The sequence below is a fragment of the Lupinus angustifolius genome, chromosome LG20 (genome assembly GCF_001865875.1).
Source record: "Lupinus angustifolius cultivar Tanjil chromosome LG20, LupAngTanjil_v1.0, whole genome shotgun sequence".
NCBI classification, from domain to species: Eukaryota; Viridiplantae; Streptophyta; class Magnoliopsida; order Fabales; family Fabaceae; genus Lupinus; species Lupinus angustifolius.
This window is the reverse complement of record NC_032028.1, coordinates 17,201,868-17,229,715: the sequence shown is the minus strand read 5'-3', so window position 1 is coordinate 17,229,715 and position 27,848 is coordinate 17,201,868. Positions and strand designations below refer to the sequence as shown.

The 27,848-nt window shown below is 32.0% G+C and overlaps 1 protein-coding gene across 1 annotated transcript; it reads right to left on the bottom strand.

The window, feature by feature from the left end:
* LOC109335041 (deoxynucleoside triphosphate triphosphohydrolase SAMHD1 homolog) lies at positions 6,646-14,182 on the bottom strand. Its single transcript, XM_019571079.1, has 19 exons — positions 14,043-14,182; positions 13,917-13,954; positions 13,789-13,811; positions 11,765-11,871; positions 11,603-11,654; positions 11,445-11,529; positions 11,136-11,226; positions 10,650-10,688; positions 10,438-10,505; positions 10,222-10,284; positions 9,698-9,753; positions 9,524-9,597; positions 9,277-9,369; positions 9,079-9,180; positions 8,755-8,835; positions 8,563-8,654; positions 8,428-8,443; positions 7,085-7,195; positions 6,646-6,992 (listed from the first exon to the last, which is right to left on the bottom strand). The coding sequence occupies exons 1-19, from the start codon at positions 14,163-14,165 to the stop codon at positions 6,891-6,893; spliced, it is 1,416 nt and encodes a 471-aa protein (XP_019426624.1). The 5' UTR covers positions 14,166-14,182; the 3' UTR covers positions 6,646-6,890.

Sequence of the window (27,848 nt, the reverse complement as noted above, 5' to 3'; positions counted from 1 at the left end):
TACTTTCGATGATGCATTTATCCGGGTAGAATGCCATATGAAATCCTTTGTCGCATAGTTGACTTATGCTCAACAAGTTGTGCTTGAGTCCTTCGACATATAATACTCCTTCTATAGTCATCGAAGGTGGCTTACCGATTCTACCAACTCCAACTTTTTTTTCTTTTGTTTTTATCACCATATGTGACATAGCCTTTGTCCCTTGGAGTTAGGACAGAGAACTTATCTCTGTTGCCCCATGTGCTTTGAGCAGCTATTGTCCAAGTACCATAAATTGCAGGCGGCTTTCAAATTTTCCTCTTCATCATCTGAGTGATGAGGTGCCGTGAGAGAGAGATGTGTTTGTTCTTCATTTACTTGTTCAGAGGAGGAACTAGTATCATTATTTTCCCAAGCAATGCAGGCTCTTAGTCCAGTCTTCATTTCATTCTTACCCTTGTAGGTATTCTTCTTCAGAATTGGACAGTCCATTTTCATATGACCAGGCTTGCCACATTCGAAGCACGTAAAGTTTTGGTTTGAAGTGGAAGCGTCATTGTTCTTGGTAAAAAATTTCATTTGTCCAGATTTAGCGCCTTTGTTCCTTTTAAGGAACTTGCTGAACTTCTTTACAAACAAACTTATATCTTCCATCTCTTCTTTTTCAGATTCATCTCCTGATGAATCATATTTATCCACTTTTTCCTTGAGAGAGATATTATTCTTCTTCTTTTCTTGTTTTTCATGTTGTTCAAGTTGACTGAGTTCTAGTTCATGTTCCTGCAATTTACCAAACAAAGTAGCCATAGACATTTTTGATAAACTTTTCTTTTCAAAAATGGTTGTAACTTTTGGTTGCCATGTTCTGGTAAGTGATCTTAGAACTTTCAGGTTCAAGTCACTATTTGATAAAGTTTTTCCAAGTGAAATGAGATGATTTGTAAGGTGAGTAAATATCTTTTGTAAATCAAGTATTTTCTCTCTAGGCTTCATACGAAAAAATTTGTATTCCTGGGAAAGAGTATTTAGTCTCGACCTTTTTACCTCCTTGGTTCCTTCGTGAGTGGTCTGTAGAGTATCCCACATTTCTTTAGCAGATTTGCAATTTGATACTCTAAAAAATTCATCAATATGGAGTGCAGAAGTGAGGATATTTTTTGCTTTCAGATCATATTACACTTTCTTCTTGTCTTCTTCATTCAATGAGAATTTCGGCTTTACTTCCCTTATACTATTGACAACCGTGAAGGGTTCATAGGATACTTCCTCAATCGCGTTCCAAATGTCCAGATCTTGAGACTCTATAAAGATTCTTATTCTGATCTTCCAGAAGTTGTAGCATTCTCCAACAAAGCTTGGAGGGCGATTGATGTTGTAACCTTCTCCAACAAATGATCTTGCGGCCATCTCTGAACTAGGATCAGTTTTGAGAATAAATTACTCAAAAAAAGTTTTGGTGCCAATTGTAAGACTGAGATGGCAACTTAGAGAGGGTGAATTAGTTGTTTAAAACTATGACTGATCTTTCTGCACAATTTATGAGTTAATATGCAGAAATAATCAAGTAAATGTAAGGAGATAAAGAGAAGAGAGTACACAGATGTTTTTATATTGGTTCACCTTCTTGTCCACCGAAGGCTACGTCCACTCCTCTTGCAGCACAAGAGATTTCTTCACTAGATATTAAGAGTAGTAATTGCAATTGCTCACCCCGAGATGCCCTTGTACCTTACTCACTCTCTAACACCTATATCACTCTTTGGAAAAACACCATTTCCAAGTGACTTTATTCCCTTTCTTATCACACCCTGTGAAAGAAAGTAATTCACAACTTTGAATGAAGAATATGTTTAACCATGGCAATGGATTACCTTTACAAGATTTTGAAGTTATAAACTTTTGCAATCCAATAACTCAATATATACTTCAGTACTAATGCTCACAGGGTTTGAATAACTTGCAATAACATTTAAGACAACTTTGGGAATCAAGTTCTGAAAGTTATGAACAAGTTGCACTAAGTGTAGAACAAGTGTTTCAGACAATTATAGTTTTAGTGAGTGATTTCAAACTGGGTTATGTTATGAAATTGTGTGTCATCTTGTTTCAAATGAGTTTCAAAGCTTTTATATAGACTTTCCAATCAATCCAATACCTCTTTGAAAAGGTAGGATTCCTTTGGAATAAAACCATTTCGTTTGGGTTGAAAGCTGTGTGGTTTGAATCTGAAAAACTGGCGTAACAGCTCTCAATAATTGATTGCTTAACCGATGTAATCGATTACCCAAACTTGCTGTCCAACTGAGAAATTGATTTTAACAGGCAATAATCGATTACTAATAAGGTGTAATCAATTACCCAACTGCGTTGTCCAAGTGGGTAATTATTTACCGTGTTGTGTAATCGGCTACCCACATGGTGTAATCGATTACCCTGATCAATTTTTGTTCGATAACTCGTTTCTCACACATGTAATTTGTTACTTAGTTCTGGTAACTTGTTACTTAGTCACAGTAATTTGTTACTTAGATCTAGTAACTTGTTACACAGTATTTTGAAAATCGTTTTCATTTATACTTTGTGTTTATCAATTTTATTTTAAAATATTTTGAGCATTACTACTAAGTGTATAGATTAAAGTATAAGGATAGAAGTACCTATAGACTTATATTCTAATTTCTTGAAGCTTTATCTTCATTATCTTTGTAAGTATTCTTCCTTTTCTTCTTTTATGTGATTTTGGTGTCTTCATCAAAACTGTGTCAATGCTAGGATTCAGATCTTCTTCACAACATTGGTCCAAGATTTCCCAAGCTTCCTTTGAAGATATTGCAGCAAAGATTTTTTCAAATTTTGGCATGATCCACACATTGGTGTATCAAGAAGATTGCCTTGCAATCTCTTTTCTTGGCATCTCTGAATTCCAGGTTTTCTGCTTCAGTAGAGTTCTCATCTATCTGTTGAACTCCTTGTTGCACAACATGTAAATATTCTTGAAACCCAAAGATAGCTTTCATCTGAATGCTCCAGTGATCAAAGTTCTTCCCATTAAGTATTGGAAGATTCATTGCAAACTCATTTGTCACCATTTCCTTGCAATTTCACTTTCCCCTTTCTCCTTAATTCTTGTAGATCTGATCTCCACTATGAGCTTCACCACTTGAAGCTTCTTATGCCACCGTAGGCACCACCACAAGTTGCTAATCGTTTAGTTCTTGATACCACTGTTAGAAGAAAAAGAAAGAAAGAATGATTTTAATCGATTAAGATAAAGTGGTAATCGATTGTCGAGAGAGATGAAAGAGAGGTATTTTTATGTATTGTTATTTCCTGTACAATGTCTTTAACTAACTGAAATAAATGTCTGTTTAATCAATTATACAAACTATTAATCGATTAACAAAACTAGTTAAATGAATTACACTTTACCCAACAAAATCAAACATAACGACATATCAAATTCAAAAAGAAAAACACTATTTTTTGGGTACTACCAATAGTATCTCTTCACCCTTATGAGTAAGGAACTAGTCTATTTCGAGAGGTGTGATTGCCCCTCCCAATAAGTGTCATCCACATGAATCAAGTCGTTAACATGTAATCTTTCTAGAGATCTAGCTGAGCCTTACATTACTAGTACTATTTACATTCATGTTCATGTGTTATGCCTTGTATCCATATAACAAAAAAAAAAGGAATCTCCAATTTTAGGAATTAGCTTTTTACAAATGAATTAATGTGATAGTAACACATTGCAGTTGGTACGTTGATATGGATAAACCATAATAATGCATGCCCGTGAAAGTCTACTTTCTGAAGAGGCCCAAGTTTCAGTTAAATTGCAAAGAAAAAATACCTGTGATATCAGACAGGCATGACTATCCAAAACATAAAAACTAGACCCATAAGAATAAGAGTGTGATATAAGAAAAAGGAAGTCGTATTTATATCATAAGAACCAAAAAAATCATTAAACATTATCATTGAGCAATGTGGTATATTGATAGAACATCACAAATTCATAGTCACAAGTGATGCGAAACCTCCAGTATAGTTTGGCTTTCCTGAACGACCATTCTTGCTTGAACTTGATCTAACTAACGAGATTATAAATTATATGTCAAATCCTTGCTTTTGGTAGGGGTATATGTTTTGGCTCACGGTTAGGGTTTAAATTTGTGCTTGACCACAATTTGGGTGGTTCTAAGGAAAATGGTTAAGGTACGAAGGGTGGAAGGCGCCACAAGCTAAGTTGCTTGATAAGCCTAGGATATTCACCAGAAGGAAGGATATGTTATAAGAATTTAGATGTCACACCGAGAGGGTGATGAGTCTTAGAACGCCACAAGAACAAAGTGTTCTTGATAAGTTCAAGATAGGAGCTTCGGCTCAACTCAAGGAAATTAATCCAAATTAATAATCAAACTCAAGTTATTTTATTCAATAGGTGTTCATCATTACATAAAGGGCAAGCACTTGGCTCCCACGAAAATATGAGTAACAAACAAAACATTTTGAATTCAAAAAAAAAAATCTTAACTAAAACATGGTAAAATCTTGACTTGATCTTGTAATTTAGCCATATGTTTATTTGAATTTTAAATGAAGTTGATTGTAGATGAGATTTGTCCAAGATTTGTTCGAGGTCCTATAGGGATTTGACCACATGCCACTTGAGTTGCAAAGCCTTGATTTGGGGGAGTTAAATTTGGTGAATAATTCTTTTGATCTCCAATAAAATCCTTTGGCCGAATTTGGTGTGTGGGAATTATCCTCTACATTATCTTCAAGCAATTAGATTAGGATAGTCAAATTTGAGTAGTTGGGAATTTGATCTTCACTTGATCTTCTCATTATCTTCAAGCCAATTAGAGGTTGAATCCATTGAATCAGGTTAGCCGAATTACCCTCCATGTGAATTGGATTTGAACCGTGATTATCTTCTAAGATTTGACCATGCTTGAATTTGAATCCTTTGCCATTTATTTTGAATTTCACCCATGTGTCATCTTTCTATGCCTAGGTCAATTACTTGGCCACTAATAGACCACTTTACATGACTTCATTTGAAAAATAAATAATAATTAAAAAGATATAAATCTAAAACTACCCATGAGAAATAATTCTCATTTATTAAAAACCAAGCAAATTTAAATAAACTAAACTATATGACATTACCTAATCATGGTTCCCAGGTGGTTCACTAGGGAGAATGATGTCAATTGTAAGATTGTCCTTGGAGGATTTGGTCATTGCCTTAGTCCTATGAACCTCTAGGTTTTGAACGACCCTTGAATTGAAAGATACCCCTAGCTGGTTTACATCATCCCTAGGTGGTTCACCAGGGTTAATGGTGTCCTTTGTATGGTTTTTCCTGGAGGATTTGACCCTTGCCTTAGTCCTAGGGACCCTTAGGTCATGAACGACCATTGAATTAAAGGGTATTCCCAATTGATTTACATCATCCCCGGTGGTTCACCAGGATGATTGGTGTCCTTTGTAAGTTTATCCTTGAAGGATTTGGCTCTTGCCCTAATCCTAGGGATCCCTAGGTCTTGAACAACCCTTGAATTAAAGGGTACCCTTAGTTGGTTTACATCAACAAGACAAACGTGCACTTATATTTTTAGGCATCCGGAGTTAGCAAGGTAAACAATAAATATTGCCTTGCCTTGGGGTCATATAAAATCAATTGAGATTTTCATTGAGATTTATTTTACTAAAAAATTGTTGTTGGTAATCTAAATAAGCATATTTCTACCGATGAAGGTGTTTGACAAAATCATAACCATAGTTGTTTTTTTAGTGAAAGAATAGTTTTTGGATTTCACTTAGGCATGAGAATTGATAATTTGATCATTCAGGTTACACCTTAAAACTTAGAGCTGTCAAAATGAGCTACCCAGATGGATTTGGGCTAGCTCGCGTCGAGCTCGGGCTAGATTGGACCAGGTTAAAAAGTCTGGTTCTAGTTTATATATATACCAAATTACTACCCAAACTTGTCCTAAACGGGTCACGAGATGTGGTGAGCCACTCCACATAGCATTATTAAAAAATACTTTCATTATTTTAAATAGTTTTTTCTTTCTATTTTAAATTATTAAATTTGATTTTTTATGTTATAGAAATCTATATTGTTTCAATTATATCAATCACATTGTGCTAACTTAAACAACAGACAAAGCACATGCTAAAGAAGGTAGATGACTCGTACTTATGATTTTTTTTTACAACTTATGATGGTATTTGATTGTATCAGACTATCAATATTGAGCACTAGCCAGTAGCCAATAGTCATATTCTCTTCATATCTATATTTTGTTGAATTGTCATAATCATATTATTTCACCTCCAATTATCATCCCTTGGAATAGGAGGTTCTACGGATGCTGAAGATGACCACCAAATTCATAATTAGTTTTTCTTAAATTTTAATAGAATAATAAGAATGTTTGGACAAGTTTATCTTGAACTACAATTTTTAATGACAATACACATTTCATTGCCCAAACATCACTTGTATTTTCATTGTATGATAATAAGCTGAAAAGTATAGCAGTTTTTGAAGGCAAACTAGATTTGAGAGCATTTGCAAGTTGCAACTATAGCAAGGACAAGAAAAGATTGCCATCACTAACATTTATCGCTACACAAAATTGTAATAACCAATTAACTGATATACATGTAAATTCATTCTCTGATATTGAAAACACAATCCAGAATATAGTGTAGCATTCATTTCTGGTGTGTAAATAACACCATAGAAACCAAACAAAAAACATCCACTATTGACTCAAAATTATATTTCAATGGTGGAATAATATAACTACTCATACCTAGACAAGGAAAGAGGAAGCAACTTACCCAAAAAATGGCCAAAATATAAAAAGAATTAGCACTCATATACATTAATCATAACGCCGCTTCTTGCTCGGTGTTGAATGTACCTGTGCTTTGATCCCATATGTTTTTAACTGAAAATTTTCAAAAGCCTCTGAAATTGCATCAACCTATAGGATTGAACAAAGAAGAATGTAAGCGAACATAACCTGAATGTGTAAGATAAGAAGATCAAATGTAGATTAAGTTTCATTCCACTCACCAGTTCTGGCTTTTTGGAGTACACCCTAACTATCATATCTTGATAAGAGGTAGGCAGCAAGTGACTTATGCGACCATCAGGTATTGTAAATTTCTCAGTACTCTCATAATCCTGAATAGATTATCGAACCCGTAAATAATATGGCTAGCGGCAATAGATAAAATAACCCTCATGAAAGTATAGTTTCGTTTAAATGATAAACTGTTCCACCCATTCAGTCTTAAAAATTCACACATTGCCAAACTATTAACACATATTTCCACACAGCAGAATTTTGACAGAAAAAAGTTTGTAAAGAGAATATGTATAACAAGCTAAAGACATTAACATGAAACAAATCCTAAAACAACTTCAATCATGATTTCTATGCCATTGATATGCAACATAGACAAATTCATCTCTACACTTGGCTACAAGATGTCACTCGCTCCAAGGTCTTGGTAACATCCTTGTGTGAAGTTTAAATCATACTATTGTATGTGTTAGAAATGTACTAAACAACTTTTGACAATGTACCCTATTAGAATATTTCAGAATATCTGAGTTGATTCTTCGAATACATTATGGAATCAATTAGTCATCTAATCGATGAAGCAATCTTAGGAGTTATTTCTTGATCTCATTATATTTCCTAATTTATTTTTTTATTGAGTAGGGATAACATTTTATATAAACAGGGACTATTGCTATGTGTTTTGGATCACATCTTCCAATAATATTCTCACTCTACAGCAGTCTCGCTCGTTTTCTTATTCTAAACTTAATTCTTCAACATGTCCAACCCAGACGTTTAACCACTTGCAAATGTCCAGTCATGCAAACTTCACACTCCATACGTTAAAATGTCAAGACCAAGAGAGGAGGGTTCAGCGCTAAATCTCACATCACCTTATGAGAAAGGCTCGGGAAACCCTCTCTACATGAGTATCTTCGGGTTGGAGTTAGGCCTAATTATTCTAAAAAAGCCGAAGTTACACTAAAAAGACCGTGTGAAGACAAAACATTTGAGCTCAATGGCTACATAAAGCAAACACCAATACAAGTACATAATCAGAAAACCCACATTTACAACAAATACATCCAGAACCATGTACTAGCTGGATAATGAAAGTGTTGTATATCTGACAGGCACAATAAAAAACATGGTATAAACTAGAACTAATTAGCTTGGAAAAATAATTAAGAAACTACAAAGTACAAACTGTCAAACTGCACATCAGGGTTTGCTAGTTCTTAAATAAGACATAATCCCCTCATACAAAATTGACAATCCCAAAACTAATTAAAATATAAGAAACTTGTAGATGAAATTTCTAAACAAATGATAGTGTTTAGTGGCGTACCTTGAAAAAGTTGATGCTGCCACATAAACATGGACCGAAAGAGAGGTAAGAAGATTATTTTAATAGGTCATATATTGATGTTAAAAGAAACTGAAGGTCTATGATAAGCAAACATGATCATTCTTCAACGAATACCTTTCAAGAGGATTATGCTTTCCACGAGTCAAATCAATTTTGACATTAGAAACAGCTACATCATCCTCTTTCAGTGTAACTCCACCATTCTTCTGTCAAGTGATATTGCATAAACACAATATGGAGTTAGTTGTTGAACCTTGGAAAGAATCAAAAGTATATGCAAGTAAGTAGTTTTAAAGGACTAAAGACCTGGGAACAAACAATATCTTGGGCAGTGACTTTCTTAAAATTGTCCACTTTATCCTTTGGCACAGCATACTCATTACAAAACTACAAAACAAAAAAGGACAAATTCATGAGCTTCTGCAACCTATATAATAATAACAAAAAAGTAGATAGGAAAAACATGTTAGCTTCACAAACTTTTTAGACCATGTGAATTCAGATACAGCCACACAGTAGTTGGTGTTAGAGTTTTGTACAGAACGGATTGAGAAAATGCCGCTACACAATGGGTAATTAGTACATGTAACAGTTAAATGTTAATGATGGAAAAGAATAACAAGAACATACCTGATACAAATTTCTTCTTCGAATGCGCAGGATCAACTCCCTAGCTTCCTTTAGTTCTTGAATTGGAGCTGTCTCAATGGTTTTAAGTATTGTATCATCCAGCTGCATTTGTTAAAATAAAATATATTTCAAATTGAAAACAACACATAAATATGCCTTTAATACAGCAAAAGCTTATTTGTAAAGAGCACTCATAACCTTCCAATATTCAGAGGGGTTTAGTATGTGAGATGAAATATCCAAGTAACTATTTGCTTGAACAAGAGCATCAACTACCATAAGCTCCATTGCCTTAAAACATCAAGATGGGATCATAATCCATAAAAAAAAAGATAGGTAAGTAAACAATTTTAAAAAGATAGAAAAGGAGAACAAAAGAAAATGCAATATTATATGCCTCAACAAACAAATGAGACTATCTTCTTATTAAAATAATACTTCATACCTTCACTTTTGGATGAGTATAAACTGTTCTATACAAATCAGCACGTGTGGCAAACAACTTATGGATGGTAAGGTCTAGCAAATCATTCAGGGAAAAGAAAGGGACAATTAGCAGTTTAGAACATACAATTGAATTAAAAAGGTAATACAAAAACGTTTAAGAAATAACACTAACAGTCCTTAGCACGATAACAAATCTCATCGTCCATAACCCGCATGGTCTCCAATAACCTGGAACATGATTACAATTTATGATGATAGAAGTGAAGTATCACCTCTAAAAGAAAACATATCAAAACTGAGGTTGTTAAACTTTAAGTTTAAGTAAACGCATGAAGTCTTATTAAACTTGAATTGCAAATTTGATTCCTTTTGTTTTCAGTCTTGAAAAATATTATTTATAAAACACATTCTGGTACCTACAGATAGTTTAATAGCACATCCATAACCCATATTCAGCATTCTATATCCATAAGAAAGCAAATGAAAGTAATTGCAAAGGATAGAACTTGAAGTAGGAAGAAGCTAAGGAAAACTGAAAATTTCAGTGAGAAACTCACTATAACTATTATCTGTTTTTGTTGACTACTAAAAGTTATGTTTTACAGTAGGTGGTTCATCTATTTATATAGATGCCAAGGTACAAGGCACCCAAGCCTAAGATAGCTGGCAAAAATGTTCTTAAGAAATTCATCAAACCTCTGAAATTCAAAGTTGCATCCTACACCACATGCTCGACAATCACGGACAATATAATCGAATCTGCAAATCAACAGTTTCCACAAAGCAATCCAATAATATATGGTGTAAGTTAGAATGATAGATGCAAAGACACCCAAATAATACACCAAAAAGAGAAGACAGAAAAGAAGTATAAACCAGATTTTACTGTTTAATTTTTTTCTGTTTACTTACTTGTCAACATCAATTCCATTTCGGCCATTTGCAACAATATCATACAGGAAACCTTTCTCACTTGAGCTCTAAATAACAAACACGAGGAAAACCAAAAAAAGGAGGGGTAATAAATAGATATGATATGGATAAAGATAGTCTACCAAAACAATCGGTAAGTATATGTTGAGTTGGGAATGAAAATTTAAAATACCAAAAATTAAAAATCTTACCCTAGGAAGAGGAAATTCAGTGCTCGCAAGAATCATCTCCTGCCAATAATAACAAACCGTTAAGACAAAGATGTAAACCTACCCATTCCTTTTACTTACCTGTGTCATGCACCATGCTTCTTGTTCAGAATAAAAATAAACTTACATGAAAATAATATATTTACATGTAAAAGCTCAATCAATTTAGAATACACAGGGAACGCGACCAGAAAATGGCTACTAATGAACAGAGAACTACCTTTTCTATCTGCATAATTTATCATATTATAACAACTATGCTTCAAAGAAATCAAATACTTGAAAAAATTAAAAAAAATAAAGTGTTCCTATCTCTACACTGACTAAGCACTCAGTCCCTTGTACTAACAACTTCATCAAATAATTTACCTGAAACCATAGGCTGATGATGCTTCAGAAATGATATTCGGAATCTCAAGAGACTTAAAATAAACCAGCAAAAGGAGAATTTTGTAAATAGTAACTTACTTTGACTCTTTTCATCATATCAGGCTCGACTTCAATATGGTGTTCATCAACTATATAATCAACCATATTGACTGACATTTGTTCATGCGACCTACAAAGAACAAAACATGACACATATTGAATGAATGATAATCACGACTAAAATTCAAAAATAATCACATAAAAGATAGATATCTTTTTCAGGATTTTAGAAACACTAGACTTCTCTGTCACTGTTAAACGCCAAGGAAAAAATGTACAGAAAATGCAATAAATTAGGTCATTATATTCAAGAATTCAACGATATTTACAAATGAGAAATACAAGTACCAATTAGAACCACTGTTTACTTGGGGAAGAAACTCGCGTTCAAACAAGTGACTGAAAGGCCCGTGTCCCACATCATGCATAAGTCCTACAAAAATAGTGACAAAATCAGTTAAAAAATAACATTAGATTAAAATTGTGAGCAGTTCTAGGAAACATACCTGCAAGTTTCACTGTTTGAATATCAAATCTGTCAATACCAAGCTCCACGCCCTACAAGGATAACACATATTTGAGGATCCTCTAAAAAAAGACTTCACTGTTCCACCATAACTGATAAGAGTAAAATACTATAATGTATAATGTATAATGAAGTTTAATACTTGATAACTTTTAAGCTTTTCAACAGATTGACCAGCAAGCCAATACACGCCAAGAGAATGCTCAAATCTGGAATGCACAGCACCTGGATAAACCATGTTCGTCAAACCTGGAAAAAAAAATGGATCAATTGGAGGGATCATTCATAATGAAAACTCATAAAAGTGATATCAAACCACGCATGCATCAAGGGGAAGAGACATGTCAGCATTTGAGGTAGTTTTACATATTAGCTTTTACACCAATATTCTCCAAGACTAACATAAAATGGCAGAAACAACTTATAAACAAAAAATAAATAAACCTAGTCTTTTCTGAGACACCAAATAAAGATATTTTTAAAGAACCTTCATATATATATGTATATATATATATATTTAAATGTATCACAGATGTGATTTCCTTTATTTTTTATTTCTTTTGGGTATTGATACTGATAGATCAATTATTATTAGAAGTTAGAGGGGAGTGGGGAAACATATTTGGGGCCTCCTTGTGTCAGTTATATCATGGCTAAGATGCAAAAACCACTATTCCATGTAAGTTTCCATAAAACACAATTACATATGCTTTCATCTCTGTAACATAATAGTGAAAAATGAGAAATATCATTTACCCTTCCATCATGGCAGTTTTGCCAAACTGTAAACGAGCATATTAATTATTACCAAAAAAATACAATTTTAAGTCATGTATCAGAATGTATGTCACACTAAGTTTGTTGCAAAGCAAGCACACTTTCACCAAATTGTGAAGTATCTTGATCTAAGTGTCATTGCAATATCAAAGCTAAGCTTTAATACAAGTAAAAATAAAACTTCCAAAATAATATTAAAAGCACCTTGCTCTATTAGTCTATCTAACAAACTCAAACTCTTAAGACTTGTTTTACATCACAAATGCATTTTTTCTTTTCTGAATTAATTAAATTAAACTCATTAGAAAACACAGCATAAGATTTTCATAACTGCTCATTCATTATAATGTGCAGCATTGTGCATAAATACAAAAGCTTTTAACGAAAAATGAGATGGTAATGATGGCCATTAAAAAGAAGCTATTTTTGGTAACAATTAAATTGAACTCAAGTTCAAAACTTAGCATACTTCTTAAAATACTTTTTGAAATCCAAAGGCAGCAAAATCAACATTCCCATAAAATTAGTCGGATGGCAAAATATAAGAACAAATGTACAAAACCATCTTGCCAAAAGGAGAAGTGCCAATACCTGTAGTTCAAAAGAAAATAACATATATACTACTAGGCACTGTGAAATAACTCATGGTCTGTTATTTATTCTAATTTATGTGTCAACCTGATTTCATCGAAACAAGACAGATTTTCTTGAAGCAAGAAATGGGAAACATACATTGACATGAAATGTATGCCCAAATTAACCTAAGTTCTCATATCTTCCACTCATCCTTCCAAATGCAAGCATTTTATAGCTTCTGCCTATGGAACTCAGCACCCCAATAAGTTAAGATATGGGACATGAAGAAAAATTACATTAACAAGGCATATGAAGAAAAATCCTTCTGACTTTTACATATGATTTATGAATCCATCTTATTCAACCACTTGAAAGTCTTCTACTTTATTTTCCTTGGAATAAGTTTGGATGGATGAGTTTGTGAAGACGGTAAAAAGATCAAAAGTACTACAACAACAACAACAAAGCCTTTATCCCACTAGGTAAGGTCAGCTACATGGATCGAACGACGTCATAATGCTCTATCATAAGTAAGTATTATCTTTATATTTTTTCATTCAAAAAATGCAAGGAATAAAATGGGAGATTATCATCATTCGATGAACTCCACATAATTTGTATAAATATTTTATCTTTTATTAGCTCTGAATCTAAAACTGGAAAACTTAACCTTCTGTTCCCTTTCCCTCCAAATACCACCCCATTAGCATATATATATATAAAACAAATTCTGAGCAAAGAGAATAACAATGCCAAATGCTCCAAACCACAAATCATCCAAAACAATTGCTAATACTAATTGAATTAACTGACCTAGTTGTTTCAACTCCCGAAGCCTGCAATACAAAAAAAAACAAGAAGATATAGTTAAGAAATAAAGCAATACATTAAGATTATGGCAGTGACCCATTACGTAGAATAAGAAAAAATTATAAACTTGCCTCTGAAACTGTTCAGTATCAATGAACTTCAAACTGAGCTGCAAAAAAAAGAAGAAATTATAATTTGAAAATGTAAAATTGAATAGAAAAGAAAAAAGGTATTGTTGTTGAGTAAATGGAAAGTACAGGATCAAGGTATATGTTGCCATGGACATTGTCGTGGACATATTTGGAGAGTCTGAAATCTCGAGTGGAAATGACGTCGTTTGAGGGAGCCATTGAAACGTCGCCGTTGCAGTAAGCCCCCATTCTTTCTCTGGTTCAGGGAAAGGGTTCTGCTTCTTTCTGATTTTTTGTTTCTAAAATCCTAATTTATATTATAAATAAATAAATAAATTGATTAATTAATTAATAATTGAGCGGACTGCAAAAGTAAAATGACTTGGACATTAAAGTTTAAGTTTTGACAAGTATTTTTGTTTAGTTATTCCAAAATTAAAAAATTTATAATGATCTTCAATTATATTAAAATATGGGTGAAATTAGTTTATTTTATACTTTTATAAAAGAATGAATATAATTTGTATTGATTTTTTATGGATAAATATTGATACATTAGTAACCCTTAACTTCTTTATCACTTTGCTCTTTAAGTTCTCTAGTATCCAGATTGATCATCTTATATCTTCATGAACACTAGTATTAGTTTGTCAAATTTTTAATTGAAGTACTTTTTAGTCCTAGAAAATTATGCATGTTATAAAATAAAGCACTAAAAAATTAAATGGAGATTAAGGGATGTAAGGGAGAACAAATATTTCACTTCTTGGTTTAACGTTTAGACAATTATAGAAAGTCCTAATCCCGAAACAATGTCTTTCTTCAATTAGAATTGAGATAAACATAAAATAGGATAATAAAAAGGTATAAGATAATCATTCACTATAAAATAATTACAAGTATTTTACAAGAAGAAGTGTTGGTTTTCGTCCCTTTAATTTTTAAAATAAAAAACTATCAAGATAATATTTGATAGAATACTTATCAGTTTGTTACATTATTTTTCTTAAACAAATAAAATTAATTTTGAAATGCAATAAAAAGTAATAAAATAAAGTTGTATCATAATTTCATATTATTTGTATTTATCTTTTTGAAAAAAAATAAAATTCTAATGATAATTGAGATAAAGAAGATAATTGATCATCATTTTTTTGTGATCAACAAGCTTTTTTCAGATGACTTGAGAGGGCTAAAAACAACCCGAAGAAACAGCAAAACAAAGAAATAACACTTAAACTCCTCTACCGCACACAATAGAAGCAGTATCTAGAAGTAAATTCATGGTCCAAAAACTAGGAACAACAAAGACATGAATGTTCCAACTTAAACCCAACACATGCTTAGTTAGATTATCAGCCACTCTATTAGCTTCTCGGATGACATGGGTCCATGATACAAAAAAAACAAGCTTGATAGTGATGTTTGGTATAGCTTTTTTTTGTTGTTGCTAGATTATGCTTATTTTAAAAAAATAAATATAGGCTGAAAATATAAGTTATGTATGTTTGGCAATCAAATGAAATTATAAACTCAACACTTTTTTTTGAAAAAATAAGCAAAAAAATATAAGCGTCAAAATTATGGGTTAGTTTATTTTTTGTTATCTTATTTTTTTTAATTTTTCCATTTCTCATTTTACCCAAACATAACTTTATCTATCTCATCATTTTTTATTTTTCCATCGAACACCGTAACTCTTCACATCATTATAACTTATTAAGGTAAGATTACACCTAGAAGGGGGTGAATAGGTGTCGCGGATCACCAGTCTCGCTTCTCCAATATTTGTGTAGAATACAAAGCTGCTACAATTAATCAATTATCAACAAAGTTAATCGATTAAGGACAGTTCAATTAATCGATTATTGTTAGTACGTTAATCGATTATCCTGATTGTTATACTTTGAAAATCAGTTTTCTTGCTTCGTAAAAACAGTGACGATTCTTGATCTTTACTATCCTAAGATTGACTTTTTATTAACAACAGATTAACACAATAAGCAATTAATCACATAAAGTCATTAAAACAAAAAGTGGTAAAGACAGAATTGTAAAGAGATAGTGATAGACAAAATGCGCTCGATGATTTTTATCCTGGTTCGTTTGCGGTCCACTGTAAACTACATACAGGCCTCCTGGTTGATCTCGGAGATTTTTCATCACTTATCATAAATGTAATTTACAACTATACTTCCAATACAACGAGACAAAAACTTCCTTCTTAAAACCGATGAGCCACTAAACTCGGTTTGACCCCTTATCTAAGCCTACTTCGATACCACATCGTTCGCGCAATTTGGCCCCAGCCAAAACTCTTGCTCGAATCAAGACTTCCTGTCTAATGAAGACTCCTAATTATTAACCTGTGATGATGCCACACATCACGAGAATTCTCCTCAAGTTACAGATTTTTCCCCGAGATACTTAGCACACTAGATTGTGCGGATAACGACTCTTAATTCGCCTCTAATCACTTTTGATAGAAAGATCTCATAAAACAGCCCTAAGACCTAATTATGAAATCATGCAAGGTGTTTTCAATTGAGTGAAAAACGTTTTGGTGCAATGAAAAGGATTTTTCTCTCTTTTCTCTCTCTTTTTCACTCTTGAAGCTTATGCAAGAAAACCTCAAAGAAACAACAAGAAAGCTGTGAAACTTTTTAGCACCATGAATCTTTGGTTTTCTCTCTCTAAGATAATTTCTCGATTCTTGCTCAATGAAGGTGAAAAGTTGTTTTAACAACAGAATAAATTCTGTTTCAAAATAACAGAATTAGCTCATAACTGATATAACAGATGTTAATCAATTAAATGGCCACATTAATCGAATGACGGTTTCTTTAAAAATGGATTTTCAATTATGGTTTTATCAATTAAAAGTGTACTTATTGATTAATAGATAGTAATCATGGAAGGTTACATTCAGTAACTCCATTTAATCGATTATGACTTTCCTTAATCGATTGAGGATTTCTCCAAGACTGAATCGATTACCAAACGGGTTAATCGATTAAAATCACTTAAAATGGTTTTTCTATTTATGCAGTAAATACTCTATATGATGAATGAGTATGCAACATGATTTTTAGAAAGAATAAAGCCTTTATGCACAAAACTATGTATGTTTGAATGCAAATGCATAAGTGTCATTTATCATATATATGTATGATGATGTTATGTCTCATTCTATATGATTTTCATTTTGAGACACTTCCATTTTAGACTTTTTGTGCCTATTATAGGATGATCTTTAAGCTTAGGGACCAAATCCCATACGTTATTACGCTCAAATTGGTTTAGTTCTTCTTGCATAGTTATTCCCTAATGTTCATCCTCTAAGGTCTTATCTATGGTCTTAGGCTCGAATTGAGACACAAATGCTACAAAGTTACAAAAATTTCATAGCGAGTTACGGGTTACCACTTTCGATGAGATATCACATATGACCTTGTCGAGCGAATGATATTTCTTTGTCTTCCACACCATAGGAATTTCTTGATGATCTGTATTTATCTCCTGATCATCCTGAACCACATTCTCATTCTCCATATTCTTTGTGAATGCATTTTCCAGCGCACCTAAAACATCATCACACACAACCTTCCTCTTCTCTTATTTCCTTTATGACACAGCTTGCTAATGCTTAGCAGGTTGTGATATAGTCCTTCGACATATGGCACGTTTTCTATTACAGCTTGTGAAACATTTCCAATTCGTCTATCTCCTAGTATTTTTCCTCTGTTGTTGTCTCCATAAGTGACATAACCTTTAGCGTTTAGTAAGAGATCCAAGAACTTTGATCTGTCACCTGTCATATGCCTTGAACATCCACTGTCTAAGTATCAGTGTTGTCCATGAGTTCGAAGGCATACTTGCAAAACAATTTTACTTGCATTGATAAGGTACCCAAGTTATATTGGGTCATTTCTTGTTAGTAATCAAGGACTCTTGCCCTTTTTGCATCCATACATATTTTCCACTAGGTATTCCATATTTCCTAATGTAGCATGATATAGATGTATGACCATGTTTACCACAATAAAAACAAGTAGACAATTTTTGATTCGTCCTATTATGCATATAATCTACTTGTCTCCTATATGGTCTTCTATTTTTCTTTAGTTTATAGCCAATACCTCCATGATTACCTACATTTCTAGATGTAGCAAGTAGGTTGTTCAGGTTATAACTACTATATGTGAATTTTGCTAATTTATCTTTCAAGTCGGAAATTTCAGCATTTAATACATCACAATTATCACATATAGGGGGTTCAATTACTTTAGTGGCACAACTACATGAGGCAAATGAGTAGATGAGATCTAGAGTTTCATTTTCTAGTTTCAATTCATTTAATTCTTCTTGCATCTTAGTTATTTTACTTTCATGTAATGACTCGTTTTCTATCTACATTTATTTTTGCCAATTTCTTAAGTTCCTCATGCAACTCAATAAATGCACTATATAATTCATCGCAAGTAGGAGAGTCATCAGAACACGAAGAAGAGTTAGAAAAATGTACCTCACTTGTGTCATCCAGATTGCTTGTGCTGCCAATTTCGTGAGTGTTTACTATTAAACACAATTTGGTGGTCTCCTCTTGATTGGATGTGGTACTCATTGTCTCGTCCTCTAGAACATCACATACAATGTAAGTCTTCTTGGTTTTGAAGTCCTGGGGGTTGCTTTTATCGTGTTCAACCTTCTTGAGGTGACTCGGGCATTGGAATTTCATATGGCCATGTTTGCCACACTCATGGCAAATGAGGCGATCTTTGGAATTTTTGCCTCGTCTGGTTGAATCAGTTGCCTCCTTCTTTTGAAATCATTTCAATCATCCTTTCTTCTTGAGAAACGTGCCAAACTTTCTAACCAGAAGTTTTAATGTTTCATCATCTAATTCAGACACTGAATCATCATTGTCTCTCTCTTCTTGTTATTGTAAAGATGTAGCTTTCAAAGAGATACCCTTTTTTCTTTGGTCTGAATCTACATGCATTGTTAAGCGGTCCAACTCCATTTTGTGTTCTTGAAGTTTGCCAAAGAGAGTTGCTAGTGGCATAGTGCCTAAGTCTTTTGACTCCATAATTGTTGTTACTTTGGGCTGCCATTTCATATCAACACAATGCAACACTTTGTTAGTAAGTTCACCCATAGCAAAATTCTTATCTAAAGCAATTAAATGATTTACATTATGAGTGAATCGTTTTTGCATTTCATTTATCGATTCATTAGGAAACATTATAAACAACTCATATTCATGTGTCAAAGCATTTAATCGAGCACGTTTAACCTCACTTGTGCCTTCGTGGGTTACTTGCAAAGTATCCCACATTTCCTTTGCATTTAGGCAGTGTGACACCCGAAAGAATTCTTCGTATGATAAAGCAGAGGTTATAATGTTCTTTGCCTTGGAATTGTGCTGGACTTTACGTCTTTCATCGTCAGTACATAATCCCTTTGGTTTTTCTTTGGATTCACCATCCACTAAGTGAAGTGGAGTGAAAGGCCCGTTGACAACAAAGTCCCAAATCTATGTGTCTATTGCCTCTATAAAAATTTGCATGCGGACCTTCCAGAAGGCGTACCCTTTGCCACTGAAAATCGGAGGGCGGTTGATGGATGTGCCATCACTGCTGAAGGGATTTATTGAACCCCTAGTGATTAATCCCTCATATCAACGAATTTAGCGGTCAGGCTAGCACTTACGTACTAGCTTTGATACCACTTGTTAGATACCAGTAAGGTAAGATTATACCTAGAAGGGGGTGAATAGGCGTCGTGGATCACCAGACCCGCTTTTCTGATATTTGTGCAGAATACAAAGCTACTGCAGTTAATTGATTATCAATAGGGTTAATCGATTAAGGTCAATTCAATTAATCGATTATTATCAGTACGTTCATCAATTATCCTAATTGCTATACTTTGAAAATCAGTTTTCTTGCTTCATAAAAACCGTGATGATTCTTGATCTTTACTATCCTAAGATTGATTCTTGATCTTTACTATCCTAAGATTGATTCTTGCTTAACAAAATATTAACACAGTAAGCAATTAATCATAGAAAGCCAATCAACACAGAAAGCAATAAAGAGACAATTGTAAAGAGATAGGGATAGAGAAAATGCGCTCAAGGATTTTTATTCTAGTTCATTTCCGGTACACTATAAACTACATCCAGGCCTGCCGGTTGATCTGGGAGATTTTTCTTCACTTATCATAAATGTAATTTGCAACCACACTTCCAATACAATGAGACAAAAACTTCCTTCTTGAAACCGATGAGCAATTAAGCTCGGTTTGACCCTTTATCTACACCTACTTGGATACCACATCGTTCGCGCAATTTGGCCCCAGCCAAAACTCTTGCTCAAATCAAGACATCATGTCTAATGAAGACACCTAATTCTCAACATGTGATGATGCCACACATCACGAGAATTCTCCTCAAGTTACATATTTTTTGCCGAGTTACTTAGCATACTAGATTGTGCGGATAACGACTCTTAATTCGCCTCTAATCACCCTCGACAGAAAGATCTCACAAAACAGCCCTAAGACCTAATTTTGAAATCATGCAAGGTGTTTTCAATTGAATGAAAAAAAAAATTTGGCGCAATGAAAAGGATTTTCTCTCTTTTCTCTCTCTTTTTCACTCTTGAAGCTTATACAAGAAAACATCAAAGAAACAACAAGAAAGCTTTGAAACTTTTTAGCACCGTGAATCTTTGGTTTTTTCTCTCTCAGATAATTTCTCGATTCTTGCTCAATGAAGGTGAAAAGATGTTTTAACAACGAAATCAATTTTGTTTCAAAATAACAGAATTAGCTCATAACTGATACAACATATGTTGATCGATTAAATGGTCACATTAATCGATTAACGATTTCCTTTAAAAACAGATTTTCAGTTATGGCTTAATCGATTAAAAATGTGCTTAATCAATTAATAGATAGAAATCTTGGGAGGTTACATTCTTTAACTCCATTTAATCTATTGTGATTTTCCTTAATCGATTGAGGATTTCTCCAAGACTTAATCGATTACCAAACGGGTTAATCGATTAAAATCGCTTAAAATGGTTTTTCTATTTATGCGGAAAATACCCTATATGATGAATGAGCATGCAACATGATTTTTTTAAAAATAAAGCCTTCATGGATAAAACCATGTATGTATGAATGCAAATGCATGAGTGTCATTTATCATATATATATGTATGATGATTTTATGCCTTATTCTATATGATTTTCATTTTAGACTTTTTGTGAGACACTTCCATATTGGGTTTACCTAACCTAAGACTCAATACTAGGCAATCAACTTAGAACTCTAGAATGTAAAAAGCAATCCTAGACTCTATGATGTTGACCTTGATTTCTTAGTGTGTTGTTTGTTGAGATGTCCAAGTCTTCAAGCTTCCATATAAGACATTGTCTTCATCAGAACTTTGTAGGTCGGTTATAATGACATCATTTGACTATTTGTCATTTCACTCTTCACATCATCATAACTTATTAAAACTTTTGTATAAAATTTGACATTTGTGTATTATTTATTTTGTGAATTGTTAATTCAAGTTTAACAACTTCTATTTATTTGTGTGTCATGTTATTCTTTAATATTGATATTGGTTTTTTTATTGTATTTTATTTTAATATATTTTTTAGCCATTGTTATGCAATATTAAAAATATATAGTAAATATGTGTATGATGATTTATTTATTTTTTCAATTTTTTCACTTCTCATTTTACCACAAATAACTTTATCTCTCTCCTCATTTTTACTCTTCCATCAAATACCATAATTTTTCATATCATCATCATAACTTATTAAAACTTTTGTATAAAACTTGATGTTTCTGTATTATTTATTTTGTGAATTGTGTAATCAAAGTTTAGCACATTATATTTATTTGTGTGATGTTATTTTTTAATATTGATATTAGTTTTTATATTGTATTTTATTTTAATATATTTTTAAAATTTGTTATGCAATATTAAGAATTTATAGTAATAATATATATGAGGCTAAATATTAAAAAATGTATATTTAAAAAATAGTGTAAAAAACAACAAAAATAATCATAACATAAACAAATAACCTCATACCTTTTTTTATAATTTACTATGTAAAAAACAATCCTTTTACCTTACCCAAACAAAACAAATTAATTTATATTCAATTTTAAGCTAAGATAGTAAAACATAAACAAATTATAATCTTAACATATTATAATCACACAGTTTATAAATTGAAACTAAAAATATAATATATGCTAAAGCATACTTAGTAAGGTTTTTCCTTATCAATAAGGTTCATAGGTAGATATGGCAAAACGGGTCGCCGACCCGTTTAGCCCGTACCTTCAAATGCCCACAATAATTTAAACGGATGTGGACATGCCCGCATTGACTTGACCGACAAAATTCAATGCCCTGCCCGTTTTAAAACGGGCGATTGGGCTTGCGGGCGGCCCACAGGCATTGTTGAATAATTAAAAAAAGTTAAAAATTCATATAATAAATAAAATAAAGTAGTTGAAGATAAAAAATTAACAAAAACTTTGATATTTTATATGAAGTTGATCAAATCACATTATATTACAATTTTTAAGCATTAAAAATCACATTATATCATAATTTATTTGAAATTTTCTTAATTTTCCCTTAAATATTGTTTGTGGGCTGCCCGCAGGCCGCCTACATTGCCCAATGGAAATGCATGTGGGCTTGGCAGACAAAACAAGCAAGACAAAACAGACAAATTAACAAAATTTGTATGCACTATCTATAAAAAATATAGACTATACGGGCGCGCCTATGAACGATACGCATTTTGCCATCTCTATTCATTGGTCAACTATAAATATATCTCCAAACTCTTAATTACAACATACAACATCACATAAAAAATAAGAGAGAATAAGAGCAGAGTCATCAATGTTTATGGATTTCTATTTTGGAACCTGAAGCGTGTCACCTCCTTGTCGCGTGCTCTCATCAAGGTGAATAAATGAAGGTGCAACTTTTGGGGAATGGCATCCAATTTTTGTTACCAAAACTTTGACCATTAAAATTATGTTATTTCTTTCTACCACAAAAAATATAAGAAAATATGTTATTTTTTTCGATTACTAAAATTATGACATGTGTCATATTTAATCATTTTCTATAATAATATTTCTAAAACTAAACAAAATAGTATATATGTCATATTTTACTGGCTAAAGGAGGTACATTATCTCCTAATATAATGAGATATTTTATTCTATTAATATATATAGGAGCAGCTCAAGTGAGAACACTGCATTATTGTGAGAAACGAGAATACTTAATCATTAAGTATTCTTTGAATGATCAATATTAAAAAACAAATGCACATGAATATCATATGATTAATAACTAACTTTTAATCTTAACGGTCTATGATTGGGTATAAGACATAGATTTATTATTCTATCAGTTTTTATATAAGAAATATTCTCACTTAAGTTGTAACATCTATGACATGCGACCCCGTAGACTCATGAGTACATTGAGCATGTCACATATAAGCTTAAATATATTTGTAGTATTATTCCCCGAACAGAGCCTCCCGCGACTTGAACTCGTGACCTCATAGACAAATAGTAATTGTTGCAACTAAAGCGACTTATTGGGACAATAACTATTTGTTCCTAAGATCATGAGTTCGAGTTATGGGAAGTTCTCTTTGAGGTAATAACATTCTACACATGTATTTAAGCTTGTAAGTTGAGTTACATGAGTCGCTAGCTATTTTCTTTATATAAATATATATCTCAAGGTCAACATTAAATAAGTTGTACTTAGTTTTAATTTTTCCAAGCAATCCTAACATTTTTTGCATTTGACTCTGTAGTTCTTTCTAGGAGCAACTTATCTTATATATTATTGTAATATTTAGTTGCTTACCTTTTTAAATAAAGTAATAAAAACGGAAATAGCTGCATTCAATATATTGGAGAATGCCATACACTTTTTTCATACAACGTGAAATAAGTCAAATAAAAACAAAAAATGGAAATATTTTATTAATTAATCTTAAAAATATAAAAAGCAATCATCACATTAAGAACGAAAGGAAGAGTCGTGAGTATTCAATTCTTTTCATCTAATTATCATTTGAATGATTACACTATGATGTTTTTGTTCCTAAAAATAAATAAAAGAATCCAACAAACATACATTTTTTTACGTAAAACTATAAAGTTTTGATTCCATATTGCACATGAGAATACAAAAGAGCAAGATAAAATATTGTGAGATACAAAATTATAAAATAAACTTTTTTCTTAATAAATAAAATAATCAAACAACTTTGAGGTTTAAATTACTTCATCAAATTAGTGAGAGTAATATCTAATATATATGAGCATATGAAGTGAAGACTTTCCTTAATTCCTAATCGACTTCGAGCACATTTTCTAAATCAAAGACCATTTCAATAATAGATAAAAAAGAGTTTCAAAATAAACAATTCAAGAACACAATTCAATAGGCCCTTCTTGTATGTTTATGTTATTTGTGTTATTCTATAATCAAATCAAATTAAATCATTAAATAATGATGACCACAAATGTGAAAATATCACCCACGTAAATTAACCTGGATCCTACAATACCGTCTGTTATGCATATCATATATTGGCACATCATCATATGCACATCATTATAGTGTAAATACATATATTTTGGTTTTAAGCTTTTGCCCTTTCGTATCACATAAAGTGTATGAATGATTTTAATATACGTTAATGGTATCTTGAAACTAAAGAAGTCCTATTAAATTATTTAGCTAATGTATGTAGAGAATGCATTTTCTTTGCACTATAAAATGACCAAACAATATTTGGGTGGTTACATGCAGATAATAAAGAAAAATATGACTAAAACTTTCGACTCTCTTTATGCCATGGCTCTCTTCTTTTTCTTCTTATTTCTTATTAGTATGGGTGAGTAAAATCCTTTCTTCTCACATAGTAGTTTCATTTTTATACTCTCATTAACAATCTCCAATTTTTATATTACATCATAGGGGAAGAGATTCCTTGTTTTACTGACTTCGATTGTCCACCTAATCTTGTTTGCATTCGGCGTCGGTGTGTATAACCACCAACTTAATAGTTAAGTCAATCAATAATTTGCGCTTGTTTCAAAGTGGTAAATAAATATGTAGTTCTAAAAGTTTTGTTAATTTATGATTTAGCTTTAAGTTCTAGTTCTAATTCTTTGACCTTTTGATGTATATATCAGGCATTACATGCAAGCACTTCGAGCTTTGATCGTCTCTCAAGGATATGAAGATAAAAATAAGCTTGCTGAATAAATATGATTAGCTAAAATTAATAAAAGAAAATATGATTGTATACAATTTCCATATTAATCATTTGTTGTCCTCTTCATGAATTTGTTTATGAATAAGGCATGAGAGAAAACAAAAATTGTTATGTATTTATAAGAACAATAATTACAAGGAGTTGATAATAAATAAATTAATGAAAATAATTTTTATTTCAAATATTGAATAATTGCTTTTCATTTATGTTTTCTTATATGTGGAGTTCGGCTAATTTCAGATTCAACTATACTATAAGGTAGAGGTTGAGAGGTAAAATACTAAGAATTTTGAGAGGAGTGTAATATAATAAATTGAGTTATGCATTCATAACCATTCGGATGTCATGTCGTGAATACGTTTTTACAATTATTGTCTTTTGACTATATAATTTCAACATACAATTATTGATGGATTAAAACTTTTTATTTATGTGATAAACTTTAAAGGCTAAAATATAATTATTTGAAATCTAAACTAATTACCATTTAAGTGGGCATCTATATTTTATTTAAAGAGATATAACCATGTAGTACAAGCAAATTTGTTTCTATCAATTTTGGAATGATAATCATTGTAAATATAATAAATCAATGATATGCAAATACCATTACATTCTTTTTATGAAAGAACAATAGGTATTATAACTGATTGTAAAAGGTACTATTTTTTACAATTGAGCTTTTACAATTTATAAGATATAGGTGAACTGATCATCTAAGTATCGAAAGGAAATGACACAATATTTATGATCAGTATATCCAATCTTTTATATTTAAGTCAATAAATGATATGAATATCAATAAGTGGTTTTTAATGAAAATTGACCCCTACATATACATGTGAGTATATTATCTCCGATAAGAATGTTTCAAGAAAAATCTTAGAGGGCCTAAAATAAAACAACAAAAGCTAAGACCTAAGGAACTTAACTCCCATGCATCACCAAGCAACATACCACTCAACTCACAAGGAGCATCATCAAATAACATAAAGATACACTAGCACGTGAAATTTCCTTTTTGTCTAAAAATCAGCACACACGTTCCCTTCTCTAGAGCTAATGTCAATATCACACCTTGCATCTCTACTAATGTTTGTGTTATACATTATGATGACAACCTCTAGGGGATGCCTATGATTGTAAGATCGTTTTAACTTGAAGTCTTGAGTTTTTTAAGTTGTAATTCGTTTTTGGTGAATTGTGGGAATTTGGGGTTGTTTTGGTGAGAGAAATGGAAAAGATTAGAAGGTGGAAGCGCCACAAGCAAGAATGCTTGATAAGCTAGTGTTATTCGTCACAAGCTAGGAAGCTTGATAAGAATTCATCAATGGTGTCCACAACCAACAATGGACGCTTTTAGGAGAATTCTCTCAACTAAAATAAACACAAGGTTTTGTCAAAATTAAACTTGCTTTATTAATGAATAAGCCAAAACTATAAATATGCAATCTGCATTGGCTAAAGATAAGTCTAAAAAATCCTAATTATCTTTGAATACTAAAAGATAATATCTATTTAATCAAATCTGAAATGCAAACTAAAATCATAACTAATCCTAAGATAATGAAATTTAAAATTCTAAATTATCAAATAGATAAGATCTAATCCAATCTAGTTGATTTGTTAAAAAGATAATATTTGGCTAAGTTGTTAGACAAAACAAATCTATCTTGACTTAAATCCTTGATTGTAGCTACTCAACCTCTTAACCTTATCTCCTTCTATTTAATCAATTTATTCCTAAGTCTACATGAGAATGAATTTTCATTTATTCATAACAATAAAAATAACCTAAGTTTAAAATACATCCTAAGGACATAAATGTCATTCCTGAGAGTGCAAAGCGTCAAGGATTGCATTAGCAACGTTTGCCTATGTTTTGATGAAGACAAGGAATTAGCTAAAGCTTGAAGATGGCTCAACAATCAACATGTCGAGGGCTCAAGTAGTGTCTTATTAGACTTACGTTATAATTTTTTATTATCTTTTTAGAAGTCTAAAATGCTTGCCATATATATTGAGTCTAGGTTAGGTAAACCTAGGTGTGAGTCTCACAAGACTTAATAAAGTAATCAATCCATTAAAATGAGACATCATCTAGAAATATATGATAAATAGGTCCATGCATTTATATACATTGATTTTATGTATTAAAGATATTATATTTTGGAAATCATGTATTACATGAGCATGTATCATATAGGGAGTTTACCATACATTAACAAGTGAATTTTTACACTGGTTAATCGATTAAGGTAACCCGTTAATCGATTAACATAAGTGTTTTTCTGCTGTCTTAACAACATAACTAACAAACCATTTTTGAGAGCCAAATTATGTTTGTATAAATACTGGCTAAATTGCATAAACGACCATGAAGAAAAAGAGAGAAAAACACAGGGAAAAGATATAGATCTTCATTGTTAGAATCTATTAATAAAGTGTTGAATTAGGAGAAAGTTTGGATCATGCTAAGGCATTAGATTTCATATTCATATTGCATGTTTCTTTGAAAAGCTTTCTTGCATATTCTTGTGTTTTCTTGAAAGAAAAAGAGATAGA

Bases quoted from the DNA above. Each gene is read 5' to 3' on its own strand.
- LOC109335041 (XM_019571079.1), bottom strand. From the start codon at position 14,165: ATGGGGGCTTACTGCAACGGCGACGTTTCAATGGCTCCCTCAAACGAC. The intron at 10,689-11,135 runs GTAAGTTACTAT...TATTATTGGCAG, and splicing joins ATATGATGAAAAGAGTCAAA to GAGATGATTCTTGCGAGCAC. The intron at 9,754-10,221 runs GTTTGATGAATT...ATCATGTTCCAG, and splicing joins TGCAACTTTGAATTTCAGAG to GTTATTGGAGACCATGCGGG.